Here is a 15742-nt window from a genome sequence, read left to right on the forward strand (position 1 = left end):
AAAGAATAATCAGTAGGGTTTTTAAAAGATGATTATGTTATAGACTTGATAAAATCTTCACGATCAATCTTTTCCCTCCAGGTTGCTAGTTAAATTAGTAATATATAATGAAGGCCCTATATCAAGTTAGACTCTGCTTAGCTCTGTGGCAGTTTAGAGATATTTAACGGAGGATTCCATATGTGCTTGGTACTGTTAGGTCTGCAGAGAGACGTGACACGTGGTATTTGCCAATAGAGAACTTATAATATGGTTTAGGAAATTATAAGCAAACTCGAAAGGATATCTGATGATATAAGCGTTCAGTAAATGACTAGAATGGAGTATATCTTTGGCCTGTATGGGTAGGATTCTTATGAATGAAGAGTGATAGGAAGGCCTTCCATGGAGGGAAAGGAACAGGGGCAAACACAGAAAAGATTATACTCAAGGCCACGTGACATTTTAATAGAGAATAATGTAAAGGCAGGTTCGAATCATTCTGGATGGTTTTGAAAGTCAGGCTTAAGAATTTGGACATCCTTTGTAATCAGGAAAATGTAACCGCAGGCTTAGATCAGGCCAGACAGCAGTTTATTCTATTTGATTCTAAATTTATGATTTTTAACGTGTAAGAGATGCATTTTGAGGGGTATTAAAAATACAATTTCTGTATGTTCCTTTTCTTGTAACAGGTTCTTTCTAGCAAGATTTTTTTCCCACAGGAATAAATAAAAAGTTACATCAAGCAAATAACTCTTCTTACTCTTGTTATAACATAAGCTGTGGCCAGTGGTAATTTATAACTGATTCTGACACAGCAGAAGTGCTAAACATTAAGTAATTTAGTATACTATGTTATGTAGCATAAATTCAAAATAAAGGACCCAAATGCATAAGGAATTTCTTGAGGCTAGACTAGACGCTAATAAAACTTCAAAAACTTTGTATTTCGTATGTATTATCTTTCATATGCAGTTTTCAAGAGACATATTTTTCACTTTGTGATAGTAATTTGCAGTATTAAAACACTTCAAAAATTAAATGTTCTATACTTGTTTTTTTAATGGCTAGCCAAAAAAGCCTCCAAATTTCGAGACTGGTTGGACTGCAGCAGTATGGAGATAAAACCCAATGTTGTCGCTATGGAAATTTTAGCATATTTAGCATACGAAACTGTGGCACAGGTAAGAATTTTAATCTGTCACATCAAGCCATACATGGCTGCTTTCTCCTTATTTCTATCCATGATCAATTCTTCTTCCACTTGCTGCTCTGCCAGGAATAAAAATAGCCATGAGTTTTCTCCTACGACCATCTTATCATTTTCTAAAACAGTTCAGTTACGTTTCTTTGCATCTTCAGCTCTGGTGGATGTAGAGTAAAAGTGACTGTTTCTTGCAACTTTATCGTTACCAAAAATGAAATCCTGCATACTTTTTCTCAACATTGAATTCTAAATATACATGCCCTGTTTAGAGATTACTTTTGAGCTTTGAAAAATACTTTTTTAGATAAGTACAATCTACCGAGTGCTTGCAAAAATCTGAGTCTAGAATCAGTGCCCTCTGGCAGTTTCTCAGAACATGGTCCTTAGACCACAAGTAACATCATCTCCTTGGTTCTTGTTTAAAATATAAATTCCTAGACTGCATCCCAGAGCAGACATATTGATTTAGAATCTCGGGGCTTGAAGCCTAGAAATCTGTGTTTTAAATGCTGTTTTAGTGATTATGAAATAAAGTTTCCCTAGAAGGTCAGAATATATCATTTCTATCCATTGGTAGGTTCATTTACCTATCAATGAAAGCATACGCTCATGTCCACAATACAGAATTTTAGGCAGACAGTATTATCAATAACATTTAGAATGTATTGCTTTTAGTTTTGCCACTTCAGTGACATGCATAGTTATTTCCAGCTATGTGACCTTATTTTCATTGCTCTGATCTTCTAGTTAGTGGATCTGGCTCTTCTTGTGAGGCAGGACATGGTAGCCAAGGCGGGAGACCCCTTCAGCCATGCCATTTCGGCAACCTTCATTCAGTATCACAACTCTGCTGAGGTGAGTATCAAAAAATCTGACAGACACATGTGTGGATTTTTTTTTATTTGTATTTCTATTTGTAGTTCTTTGGGAAAGATTATGTAGGAATTAATGGACTTTAGTCAAAGAATCTTAATACATTCGACATTCAAACAAATATTAATTAAACACTTACTGTGTGCCTGCCCTAATGATCCACTTAATATGATGCTTTTTTTCACCTTTGCCCTGCCTTATTTAGCTTTCCTAGCCCTTCAGGGAAAGAAGGGTAGTGGCAGAGCACTTTTCATTTCCGTGGGAGATGAACAGCTGATTTTGGTAATTGAATAACATTGAGCAAAGTTATTTATTTCTTTGTGACTTAAAGATAAGAGGATTATTATTATTCAGATAATAATAATTCTTGGCCTTTTTTGATAATTTTACATTCTAGTTATTGATCCATCTCTAGACATGATTTAAAGAAGCATGGCTCCATTTATCTTCTGTGTTTAGATTGGCCCTGTCATGTGAAGATCACATCTCTTCTGATCCAGTTTATGTTATTGAGATCCCAACCTATGAAGACTATAAAATCTTCTTGCCAACTTTAAGGCTTTGTATAATTTTGGTATAAAAAATACTCTCTGTAATTGGCATGTGCCTAAAAACCATAATGAAATATTATCTATTGAATGAATTTGCTAATATTTGACCTTTTTTACAAACATAAGCAGTTTTATAGAATTCAGTCTAATAACCACAGAGAAGGCAGCATGGAGGTTAGGTTAACATCTGCATGTATATTTGTGAAATGAGCTTTAGATCAAGTTGGGTGAAATGTATAACTCGAAAGTAGATAAGCCCCTTTGAGAATCTGATGAAAGCTATGAACCATTTTCCCATTAAACACATTCGCAAATTTTGCATACAATTTCAGGGTGTTCAGAACCCTCTGAAACCATTCTGTGGATCCAAGGGATCGGTAAACCCTGTGAACCCAGAGGTTTAAGTATCTCTGCTCTAGGATACTTTATAAATCTACAAAGATACATGCCTATTTAGCACATTATTACAAGCCAAAAGTTTGACATCTTTTTATGCTCCTTAAAGAATCAGATTAGCTTGGAATCCAAGTAGGAATTAAAATGTTTATGCCTATTAAAATCCATTTTTTTCCTTAGAAAAGGTCATACATCATTATCAGTCAGCATACTTTAAAAGTCCCTAAAGCTTACGGAGTTGATTAAACACTATTTGTTTTCTTTATGTTACAAACCCAAATTATGATGTCAAAGAACACCCTTTAAAATGTCTTCAGTACATTTTCACTTTATGAATATGTGCATAGTATGCTTTTCATTAACATCACACAAATTTGTTGTAACATTTCTAATTGAAGAAATTTACAGCGAACATAACAAGCCTAGTTTTTCCTTTAACATTCAAGGGGTTGCTTGCATGGCTAGGAAAACTCTTCATTTCCCCCCCTTTCTTGGTTCTCCAGGGTGGCCAAGCTGCCCTGGGCAACTTCTCAGCAACCACAGCCGCTGTTCCCAGCTACCCAGCAGTTAAGAAAAATGGCCTATGTGTGCTGAATTTCCTGGGCTCTCTGGGAGGTGGGAGCATGAGTGTCGGAAAGCATCCTGACTAAATGTGTTAGTACAAGCCTCAAGCTTTTTCCTGGCCTGCCAGACACCCCTCCTCCTATGTGACTGGTAGTCAGAATGAACATTCAGTGCGACTGGAAGTCTTCTTGCTCTTTATTACTTCACATAACGCAAAGAGAATGGCCACCCTAAGTAAAGTAGGAGCTTTACTCATCAACATTACAAATCAGCAATCGACATCAAGGGCCTGCTTCAAGGACTTTACTAAGATGGGTACAAAGGGGAATTCCGGAGACTGATATGATGTCTTTTGAGGGAGGTAGAATATTCTGTAAAACAAACAAGGAAATAAATGAGCAAGCAAACAGTTTCAGATAGCATATACTAATTTCCAAATCAGTGGCATAGACATTACAATCAACTTCAAAAAGGAAACTGGGTGTTGAAGGAAAGGTAGGACTTTGATGAGATGATAAAAGTGGGGAGAATACTCTAGGCCTCAGAGGCAGCGTAAGTATAATTGTACAAGGAAAAAACTCTTGATTAAAATATTCAAGCAACGGATTCTTTGAGGAGGGGTAGTAGAAATTTCGATGAGAAAATTAAGGTCTTAGATGCGTAGTTATTAAGGAAGAGTTGAAGGTTTCTTAGTTAAAGGGCTATAAGTTCAAAAGGGTGGTTTGAGACCCAGCTGGAGATGCTATGCATAGTGGATTGGAATCAGAACCTCCCGGCGTAGAGTTAATACAAATGCATTTCATTTTAATGATTGCAATTTCTTGAGCACTAATTAAGCTTGGGTTTCTCATATTAGATTAGCAAATTTAATATTAATTTAACTTTCTACATTTTTTTCTAATATATGCATAAGAAGCAATGATCTTGAGGAGCTGTCTTGGTTTTCCTTAGAACAACTCATGCCAGATTAGCTTTATCTTTCCTATTTGATAATGTTTCCAGGCAAGCAGATCAAAGAAATACTCTTGAAACCAATATCTGAATTTCAGCAAAACATTTTACAAAGTTTAGAGTAATTTTTTAAATATATTACAGAGAACTGTAGGCCAGTAGATGGTATGGTTAATATGGCTGATAGGATGAGGTAGATTAATAATACCGTATGTGAAAAAACAGAGACTTTTGTTTGCCTGTAAATTTCTTAGGAGCCAATATTATGATGTTACCGATAAGGCAACTTTGTTCTATTTTAGTATTTAGGCGACATCTTATGGGATGGATGTTGACATAGTGGAGAATGTCTAAAAGGAATGATCATGGGGTGAAGGAACCAGGAAATATGTCTCATAATAAGTGGTTGAAGGAACCTGAGGTGTTTGACCTATAGAAGAGAAAAAGCTGTGAAATATAACAGTCTTCAAGTATTTGAAGTGCTTCTCCATGGAAGACAGAACAGACTTACAGTCATAGCCAAAGGATCCAGATAGGCGGGATTTTATGAAGGAAGGAGCTAGATGTGGGAGGAGCTAGAGGTATCTACAGTGACCACAAGGTATTCAGTCTAAAGACAGCTGGTCAGATGTAGAAATGTCCGTATCTGACAAAATCTGCAGAAATTTGAAAGCTGTATCTGAGTAATCCTGATTTTATCTAAATGATTGACAGATTAAAAAATAAACATATTTAAACCCTTAGGGAGAAGGTGGGGGCATCATTTCTGAGGACTGGATAATAATAAACTGTGTTTTTATATTTGTAAGCGTCAAATAGTATTAAATCCATGAAACATTAAACAAAACTGAATGTTAGTAGAAGTCCTGGTCACTCGATTTCAAAGCCACATTTCTTTGGGCAGTGGTCTTGCATGAAGTCTTACCCAGACTCTCCTGAGAATACACCTCCTCCTACACCAACAGCTCCGCCATCTGGATCACAGCACTCAGGGAAAACCACATCAGGATCCCTAGGGAATGGGAGTGCTGGACAAGACTCAGCTAAAACCAAGCAAAGGAAAAGAAAAAAGGTTAGTGATTTTTTTTTTTCAGATAAAGAAGATCTGGTTGAGTTCTCTTCAGAGATAGGGAAAATGTTCAGTTTTTCTCATAATTCAAATTTTTAGAAGTAGCCAGTTTATACTTAACCATACTTAATGACTTCTACCAAACTTTAACAGCTTTCTTTTGGACAAAGCAAGATATTGATTTTTTTTACATTTTATTTTAAAATTTTTCAAACATACAAAAAAGTGAAAAGACTTATAGAATGAACATCGTATATCTGCCATCTAGATTCTACAGTTAAAATTTTACTGTATTTACTATATTAACTATATATTTACATTTACTATAGCTATGTATCATATTGTTCTTTTATCCATTCATCATTTTGTCTTTTTGATACAATGCAAAGAAAACTGAAGACATCAGTATGCTTCGTACCTACATGTTTCATTATGTATAATTTATTTAAGGTTCTTTTTTTAAGGTAAAGTTTATAATACAGCGAACCACTCAGTTCTTAGGTATCCCATTTAATGAATTTGGACAAATATGTAAACTTCGTTGTTTTCTAAATCCCTCTCAAGATATAAAACATTATCATCAGTTCAGCAGGTTTCTTCATGCCTCCTCCCAGTCAGCTCCTGCCATCATTCTCAGAAAAGCAGCAACCATTCTGATTTATTTCATCATAGATTAGTTTTTTCTGTTCTAGAAGTTGATAAAAAGAGAATATAGTACGCATACTCTTTTGTGTGAAATTTTTTTCACTCAGTAGGTTTTTTTTCTTTGAAATTTATATTTTCAGTAGGAGTGCAATGTATTTCTCTTTACTGCCGAATAATGTTCCCTTGGATGAATATATCAGTTTCATTCTCATTTTGGTGGACATGTAGTTTGTTTCCAGTTTTTGAGGTATTATCAATAAACCTCTTATGAGCATTATTGTACAAGTCTTTATGAAAAAATGTTTTTGTTTCTCTTAGGTAAATAGCTAGGAATGAAATTACTAGGTCATAGAGTAGGGTATGTGTTTGGTTTTTAAAGAAACTGCAAGACACGTTTTCCAAAATGGTTCTATCATTTTTTTTTTACTTTCACCAGCAATACTTAACCATACTCAATGACTTTTATTCAAACTTTAACAGCTTTCTTCTGGATAAAGCAAGATGAGAGTTCACTGGTCAACATTTGGTATCACTGTTTTTAATTTTAACCATTCTAATGGATATTTAATAGTAACTTATTATAGTTTCAATTTGCATTTTCCCTGGTGACTAATGATGTTGAGCATTTTTTCATGTGCTGATTGGCCATTCATATATCATCTGCAAGGAAGAGTCTCTTTAAGTCTTTTACAAAATATTTTTGAGGGAGGATTATCTTTTATTACCAACTTATAGGAGTTCTCCATGTGTCATGTATAACAATCCTATTTCAAATGTATGTTTTTCACATATTTTCTCTCAGTTTGTGGCTTACCTATTTATTGTCTTAATAGTATATTTTGCTGAGCAGAAGATTTGAACTAATGATGAAATCTAATTTATCTAATTTTTTCTTTTATGTTTATTGCTTTCTGTGTTTTGTCTAAAACCTTTCACTGCTCCCAACTCATGACAATGTTCTCCTGTGTTTTTTTTTCTGGGGGCTTTATAGCTTTAGCTTTTATATTTATTTTTTTCTGTATCATCTTTCTTTATTACTGTAGTTTTATAGTAGCTCTTAAAGTCTACAAGTCCTCAAACATTATTTTTCAAGTTTAATATGGATATGCCGTGACCTTTGCATGTCTGTGTAAATTTAAAATCATCTTGTTAGTTTCTATCAGAGAGGAGGAGGGAGGGGTGGAAGGGAAAAAAGGAAAGCCTTGTGAAATTTTGAAAGGGATCAGGTTGAATGTTTTCATCAATTGGGGATATGATGTCTTAACAATACCAAATCTATAATCCATGAACATGGCACATCTCTCTCTTCACTTATTTATATTTATGAAACCTCTCTTTTTATCACTGAACTCTAGTTTATCTGTTCTTCATTCCTTTTTGATGATAAGAATTTCCTTTTGTTATCATTTTCCGTTTTTGTTCTAGTAAATTTTATTTAGCATTTGTTATAGTGTAGTTTTGCTGGTGATGGTTTCTCTTAGTTTTTCTATTTCTGAAAATACCTTTACTACTCCTTCATTCCTGTAAGATATTTTCACTGGTTATAGAATTCTGGATTGGCAGTTTTATTTTCAGTACTTCAGTGATATCATTCCACTGTTTTCTGGCATTAATTATGTTTAATCGTATGTCAGTAGATTTTGTGTTATTGTTTCTGTGTGTGTAACCTGTTATTTTTCTCTGGATGCTTTCAGGATTGTGTCTTTACATTTGGTTTGCAACAATTTCACCATAATATTCATATACATGGTTTGCTATGTATTTATTCTGTTTAGGGTTCACTGAACTTCTTGAATATTGGTTTATGTCATTAACCAATTCATGGGAATTTTCAGCAATTATTTCTTCAGATATTTTTCTGCCTCATTCCCTCCATCCTCCACTGCTGAGACTCCAAGTACATATTTATTGGTTACTTTGACATTGTTCCACAAGTACCTGAGGCTCTGTTTAATTTCTCTTTGAATCTTTTCTCTATGTTCTTTAGGTTAGATAAATTCTATTGATCTTTCTCTGTGGTCCAGACTCTTTTCTCTGTCAACTTCGGTCTATTGATATATACATAACAAGTAGTGAAATCATGCCAACATATAATTTCATAATCGATAGTAAGCAAATTTAAATTTCAACCTCATATCTGATTTCCCCTTTCATTTACAAAATGACAGAGCTCACCGCTTACTTATTAAGTGAAAATCTGAACTATAAGGAACTTACGTTTTGTAAAGTAGTTTTAAAGAATTTCAGCTATAGCGCTCTTCAGCTCATTCAGTAACAAACTATGGTAACAAAATGTTACCTAAAAAATTTCTTTAGTGGACTTGCTTTGCAAAGTATGTAAGAAGAAGTTGTAATTAACCTGGTAATTATGCATACATAAAATAATTCTTTATAAGTTTGGAAATTCTTGATATTTTTTTCTCTTAAATATTAAACATTTCTCTCCTAATCTTATTGAAAGCTATTAGAGTTATTTTACAGCCAAGGTTTCTTGGATAAAGTAAGTTTTAGCCCAGTCCATGCCTAACTTTTCCTAAATTCACAATTGGTGGCATCAGAATGAATGATGTCTTACTTCAAAGCTATTCATTATTTCTCTATTTACTCATCCACATCTTTCTACATTTATACAGTTTTGCCATGTTTTGATTTTTACTCATGGAAACTTCAGCTATGGTGATAACATGGTATGATTCATTCTACATAAAATAATAAAGCCTCTATTATATACCTGCTTTTTGTATTAGAAAACAAAAGATTTAATGTATAGCCATATTCTGATATTGTCATTACAATCTTGAGCATATATCTCTTATCTTCACTCTCTCATTTATAAGATGGGATTGGAGTTGGCAGAGTTTAGAATAGATAATATCTCGTGTTCCTTCCAGATATAATAATGTATGAATCCTTGAATACAGTGATTCTCTCTAGTCTTTTCCTTAAATGTATTTTCTAGTTTTAATTTCTTTAGAGAAAAGCTTTTCCTAGTTATACAGCACTACAGTTTTAACAAATAACATCTGAATTAAACTTTAAAATGAGAAAACTAACTATATTATATACAGTAACCTTTGGCCAAAGAATGGTCCCCCTTCATCTGAAAAGAAATGTTCTATAGGCACAAAACTCTGGGAGAGAGATATATAAAACAATGAGGAAAAAGAAGACACTTGCCTGGCCAGTCATAAATTAACCTTTGTGGTCAGTGAGTAACGAAGTGTTAGGAATAGTAATACTAACTATCATTTTCTCTAATCTGAGATATGTGTTATTCCTTTGTAAGACTTAATATTTCAAGAGTAACAAAAGATCTAGTCCACCATTACAGATGTAGAGAGAACAAGAGGCAATTAGCTGAGATTCCAGGTCCTTAAACATTAGATTATCCTAGAAGGGGAAGGCTGGACAAGGATAGGGCACTTTTACCTTTTCAGCATCTTTTAAGGTGGAAAGAAAAGAGTCAGGACAGGTATAGACACTTGTAATAGATTCATGGGAGAACAGAAGTTTCAGTATAACTTCTTGTACCACATTTGAGAGTTCAAACTGCAAGAAATTTTATTCAGTGCAAGCCAGCAAGGACAAGTACAGAGACAATACTCAAATCTAGGAAACATATGGGACTACAGCATCTAATACCTAGCATCAATTTCTGGAAGAGACATAAATGAAAATAAAATGGAGGAATACAAGAAGGACTATGAATGCAGCCAAGAGGAAGAGGACTTGACATATGAAGGAGAACTTTACCAAGCAGCTTGTACTTTTATTTAAGGAGGTAGAGTTTAGTTTCCACAGAGATTTTAGCAAACATTCTACAGACAATAGGACTCAGTATTTTGTCAGATATGTAGGTTTCATTTTTGGAAATGTAAAGAATGTTCTAAAACGTGGGTACAATCAGAACAGGAAAGATGAATTGATACATATATCTAATACTGTTCATATGTGTTTACAGCAGATACAAGATTTTTAATATTAGATAACAAACAAATTTAATGCTAATTGTTCTGAAATAATTTTGAAGTATACTGCAAAAATGTTAGATCACTGCTAAACTAAAAATTCTAAACTTGGTATGAATTTTGAATTTGAACAGATTATTAGTACCTTGGTAAGGGACTGGATGTTGACAAAAATGTGGAGATATTTGTTGAGATGGAAACAATACTGGGAATATAACACTTTAGATTTAAAGGTTCCCTTCCAAAGAACTCAATGGGCAAATCAAGAAAGTGCGAGTGCACGTGGGAACTTCATACTAATGTTTGCAGTTGCTTAATTATAGCAGGTAAAACCTGAAATTGGAAAAATGGAAAATCTAATATCATTTTTCACAAAATTGAACGTTTTTACTTTTATATAAGTTAACTTCATCTTTTTGGGGCACAGATAACATGATTCAACCGTGCTGGTTAATTTGTCTTCATATTGTACCAATAACCATCATAGGTAGTTTCTAACTTATGCCTCCTACTTCAATGTTCTCAAATTCTGTTTGATTGCCATGCCAGAGGTTCTGAGAGATTTTGACCAAAATGTTCTATATCAAAACCAAATTTATTTGAGAAAGTAAAGGAAGAGTAGATCGACACTGGCCATGGAGAAAAGAAGTGAAAAAGAAATTTGGCTTGCAGGAGCCAGGCGACGCCATCGGGGAATGCACAGGAAGGGCTTCCCACCTCACTTAGTATGCAGTGTGGACCCTCTTGATGTCTCTCTTTTTATTTCCATTATTTTCCACTGGAAAACTTACTTTAGATCCCAAATATAGCTGAATATTTGCATTCATTTCTACAAATGGATAGAATACTTCAACTTCACAAGGATGTGTTATACATAGCATGTTAATGAGTCTATAGTAGTCTGTATCAGTCTATATTCACATTCGGGAGCCTAATGGACTCACAGAAGTGTCTTTTCACTTATCAGGTACCTGATAATTGCATTTATTCTAATACATTCCAACTGAAGCAAAGCATGTGGAATAAGAATCGAGAAAGCACTCAATAAAAACCCTATGCACTTTCGTATCAGTGCCAAAGAGGAGTTAAAATAACTTCATCTGTGTTATTGTGGGCATTGCAGGTGTGTTATTTAGGGTATTGTTGGAATGAAATTGAGAAAGATACCCTAGAGTAAATTCCTATTTGGCTTATTTCAAATCTTGTTAAAATAATAAAAATAATCAAGATGTTTTCTTTTATATTTTAAATCTTATTTAAAATATAAAAGAATAATTTGTTAATTATCCAGGTTCACCTTGGATAATTAACAAATGCTCTTATTTGGTAGGAATTTTTATATTATTTTACCAGTCTGTAACAGGAAAAGCATGCACAAGGTACAAAAAGTATATTTTAAAAGTACAGAAAGATATACAATGAAAAATATCTCCGCTAGTACCTGTCCTCCATCCACCCATCCAAGACATAAGCACTATTACTAATTTTTGGTGTATTCTTGCAGAAATATCACATGCTTAAATGACTGTATCATATTTAACCCTTCATTTGTTTTGTTTAACAAGTGGTAACATAGTACCACCCAGTTAGATACCTTGCATTTTTTTCACACAATACATCTTAGAGATAGGATATGTATGGAGCTCAGTGGGAGTATGTGTGGAACTATCTCATTCTTTTTGGCGGCTGCTGTGGTTTCTGTTTCACTGAATGGATGTATCATGATTTATTTCAGTGTTCCCTTATTGATGAAAATTTAGTTTAACAATCCAAATAGTGCTGCAGTGAAAATCCTTATATGTATGTTACTTTGTACCTTGTAATACCATCTGTAGGATAAATTCTTAGATATGAAATTACTGGGTCAAAAATGGTTGTGCTTTTTCATTTTGATAAGATTTTGCCAAATTGCTTTTCATAGAAGTTGTATTAATTGTACCCCTACAAAGAATTATGAGGATGGTAATTATAGAAATTACCAGAAAAAAATCATCTTCATTATGTGGCTATGAATGATGTCTAGACTACAGTTATAGTTAGTTACCCAAGCTACTATTTCTTTCTCTTGATTCTTTTAATGTTGATGATCTGGTATCTGGTATCCACTGCGCTGTAAAGCAATTATAATTATTACCTCAATTTTACAGATGAGGAAACTGAAGTTCAGATACATTACATAACTTGACAGAGTCAGTAATGATATGGACCCAGGTAGTCGGGAAACTAGATCCTGCAACTGACCCACAAGATTACAGTGCCCTTATTGCACATTTTAACTTTTTAAAAGCATGTTACATACATTTTTTTTTGCAATGTCTAGATCATGCAGAAGAGATGAAACCATTATTCCATCTCAATTTACAATGGCCCAATGTTTTCTTTATCCCAGACATATATTTCTTGAGTTGATATCCACACTCTCATTGCAAATAATCTTTCTTTTTCTTGGTCTTTTTGTACTTTAAAACCTGCCTTTTACAGATAAGGCAGATTAAAATAGAAAGTTTTTATTTTATTTTATTTTATTATTTTACTTTATTTTATTTTTGTCTTGAGGATACCTAGAAAATGAGCACCAAGTTGAAATGATCTTTTATGACCCCAATATAAATAAATATATTATAGCAATTTTACATCTTTTATTATTTCAGAAATATGTCCAACAAGCTCCCAAGAAACATTTATAATAATAAATGTTTAAAAAAATTTTTAAATAGCTTCCTGTGGTTCTTTCAACAAGCCCCCTGACACTTTTCATCTGCACGCAAGTGGCTGTATTCTCCTGTACTTTGATGTATGTGCAGCCTAGGTGAAATATTGTGAGCATAAGAATTGCATTTGGTAGGTCTGCTAGGAGAAGGTCATGTAAGAGTCATCTTTGATTTGTTAATTGGATTTTTTTTAGATGTAGTATATGGCAACAGTGATGTGCATCCTAAGGGGAAAAAACATCCATTTTATAAAAGTTTATTTTCATATTTTATACACTGTAGTTCTGTTGTGTGTTTTTCATTTAGTAACAATTTATGTGTTTTTCTGTCGCAGAGCACTGCGGCCTGTGGTGTCGAGGCTCACAGCGATGCCATCCAGCCCTGCCACATCAGAGAGGCCATTCGACGCTACGGCCACAAGATTGGCCCCCTTTCCCCATTCACAGTACGTAATAACAGAGTTATAAAAAGTTATATTTATAATCTGAAAGAATTTTGATTTTCAAGTGGTCAAATGAAGAAGCACTGGAATTGTTGAAAGCAATTTGTGGTGACTATAATTTTGTTGTATAAAAGTGGCATAATTCTCTTGGGAAATAAAAGTTAGTCATTTTTGTCTCTTTTTGGAAGGACAGTTTTTTCTACAAAATATTATTTTCTTTCAATTACAAATTATGCTTTTTTGTTGGAGCTTATATTTTCTATTTTTCAAAGCTTAGGTTTATAAAACTTTTTTGTCAAATTATATGTATCCAAATATTGCTAGAAGCACTTTATATTTTAAAATTGGTTAGATTGGCAATACCACTTCTATCGGATGTCTTGCTCCTAAACATACTTTGAGTTGGAAGAAGAAGAAATGATTTCTTTACTGGCTTTGAAGTAGGCTGAAATGCAGACAGTCTTTCACATCTTCAAATGGTTTTAAAACTTATAATCAGGGTTTGTTGTTGTTTTTTTTTAAGTGGAGAATTAAAGACTATATTTCAGCAGCCTAAAGAAAGTGTGTGAGTATGTGTGTGTATGTGTATGTGTGTTTTAATTAAATGCTCATCTTGTAGCCCTTTTTTAAAAAAAATTTTATTCATGTTAATAGAACTTTCTCCAAATACATCTCTGTTTATAATGAATTGTTTTGCTTTTCAGAAAGTGAGGTTTGATTTATGACTAAGGAACAGTAGAATTTTCCATTTGTTTCTTTATATTCTGCTTTAATATGCAAAAGCAAAATATATATGTATAACATTATGTATACATAAATCCTTAAGAGTGGATTTTATTGTTATCTGTTGATAGAAGTCATGATTTCTTCTAAATTAAATCACTCCCTTTTTCTCTTTATTTTAGTTAAAGGGAATGCTTTCTTTCCATTCTTTGTTTTCATTAGTTATTATTGACCATATAGGTTCTCGGTGTGACAGCAAGAATGTGTCAGAACCTTTTTATATGTCTCCAGAAGCATTTTGTAATGACAGTGATTATTTTTACTTGTTTAATATTTAATATTTGTTATATATTTTGAGAACATGATTTTAATACTTTAAGACTAAAGAAGTATATTCTTTCTTATGAATGCATTTAGATTATTACAATCAAAAAGAATGTTTTTAGATTATTACAAATGAAATCAAGTATCTACATAAGTGAAACAGTTTTAAGCAATAAGCCAAAAGGAAGATGAGATTTAGAAAAAATATGAGATGTTTAGAAGAATTTAAAAACCAACTCTAATTGAAAGAACCAATTTATAATAAAGGATTAAAAATATTAAATTCATAGCTAACAGCCAAATAATGTCTAATAGATTGAGGCAATGGAGTCAGAGAATAAAAAGGAGGCAGTCTCGATAATAATCTAGAAGTAATTAAAGGGTATCAAGGGGAAACAAGATTTTTGAGAAATAACCATAAAATGGTAACTAAAAATAATGGATAAAATTACATAAAGGAAAATGTAACACAGGGGGAAAATCTCCTACTCATGAAGTCTGTGATATTTCCTCAAAAGGAAGTGATGGCAGTAGTGGCTGCTTCATTCTTCAAGTTTCTTATTTTTAAATAAACTGGATGGATCACTTGAGAACCATCTTGGTTGATGATGTTGATGTGAGATGATGAGTTGATGATGATGATGATGATGAGTGTGTGTGTGTGTGTGTGTGTGTGTTCATTCCCCCATGTCTAACATGGTAATCCGTAGTTGATGTATTGTTGCTTTTATAATCTAAGATTGTAGTGTATGGTTGGAAAATGTTCTTGAAATTAAGTTCAGATATAGTTTACGCTCATTTTTATCTAATAAATATATAACCTAAATGTTTTTTAAAACTAATGATGGAGTTTTAAAATCCTTAAACAGATCTGGAAAATAGAACAAATAAGCCATGACCTAGAAGGTTCACTTAGCCACTGCCAGAACAGATGGGCAAAATCAACAGCAAATGGTAAAGAATTCTACCACAGAGGGGCTTGCCAGTTTTTATCACTCCTCAGATAGGACCCACCTTGAAAGGTCTGCTCCATCACCTAGAGCGATAAGTATTTGCCCAGCCTACAAGACTGAATATGCCTATTACATATATCATGAGTAATAAGTAATAAGACAGGAAGACACCATTTCATGGTATATATAATATATAAATCTTCCTTTTAAAGTTAAAAATTCTCTTTAAAGTAGAATTTTCAACTACCCTGTGTTCTAACAATGTGGCCACCCTACCTCAGCTCTCACATATCTTCAGCTGCTAAAAGGAGGTGTTCCTGATGTTGGGAGATGCTGACGTTCAGTTCCCTGATGCCCATTCCCTGAGATGACACTTCAAGTGG

At 33.4% G+C, this 15742-nt stretch overlaps 1 protein-coding gene across 6 annotated transcripts in view; it reads left to right on the forward strand.

Moving 5' to 3' along the window:
• SUPT3H (SPT3 homolog, SAGA and STAGA complex component) overlaps positions 1–15742 on the forward strand; it is a 418239-nt gene that overhangs the window by 325138 nt on the left and 77359 nt on the right. For all 6 annotated transcript variants that reach the window (XM_039854247.1, XM_039854251.1, XM_039854248.1 and 3 more), the window contains 4 exons: positions 1054–1166; positions 1937–2044; positions 5429–5596; positions 13252–13362. In XM_039854247.1, coding sequence (XP_039710181.1) covers positions 1054–1166; positions 1937–2044; positions 5429–5596; positions 13252–13362 — 500 coding nt within the window. The remainder of the gene's footprint in view (positions 1–1053; positions 1167–1936; positions 2045–5428; positions 5597–13251; positions 13363–15742) is intronic.

The sequence above is a fragment of the Pteropus medius genome, unplaced genomic scaffold (assembly GCF_902729225.1).
Source record: "Pteropus medius unplaced genomic scaffold, Ma_sr-lr_union100, whole genome shotgun sequence".
Classification (NCBI taxonomy): domain Eukaryota; kingdom Metazoa; phylum Chordata; class Mammalia; order Chiroptera; family Pteropodidae; genus Pteropus; species Pteropus medius.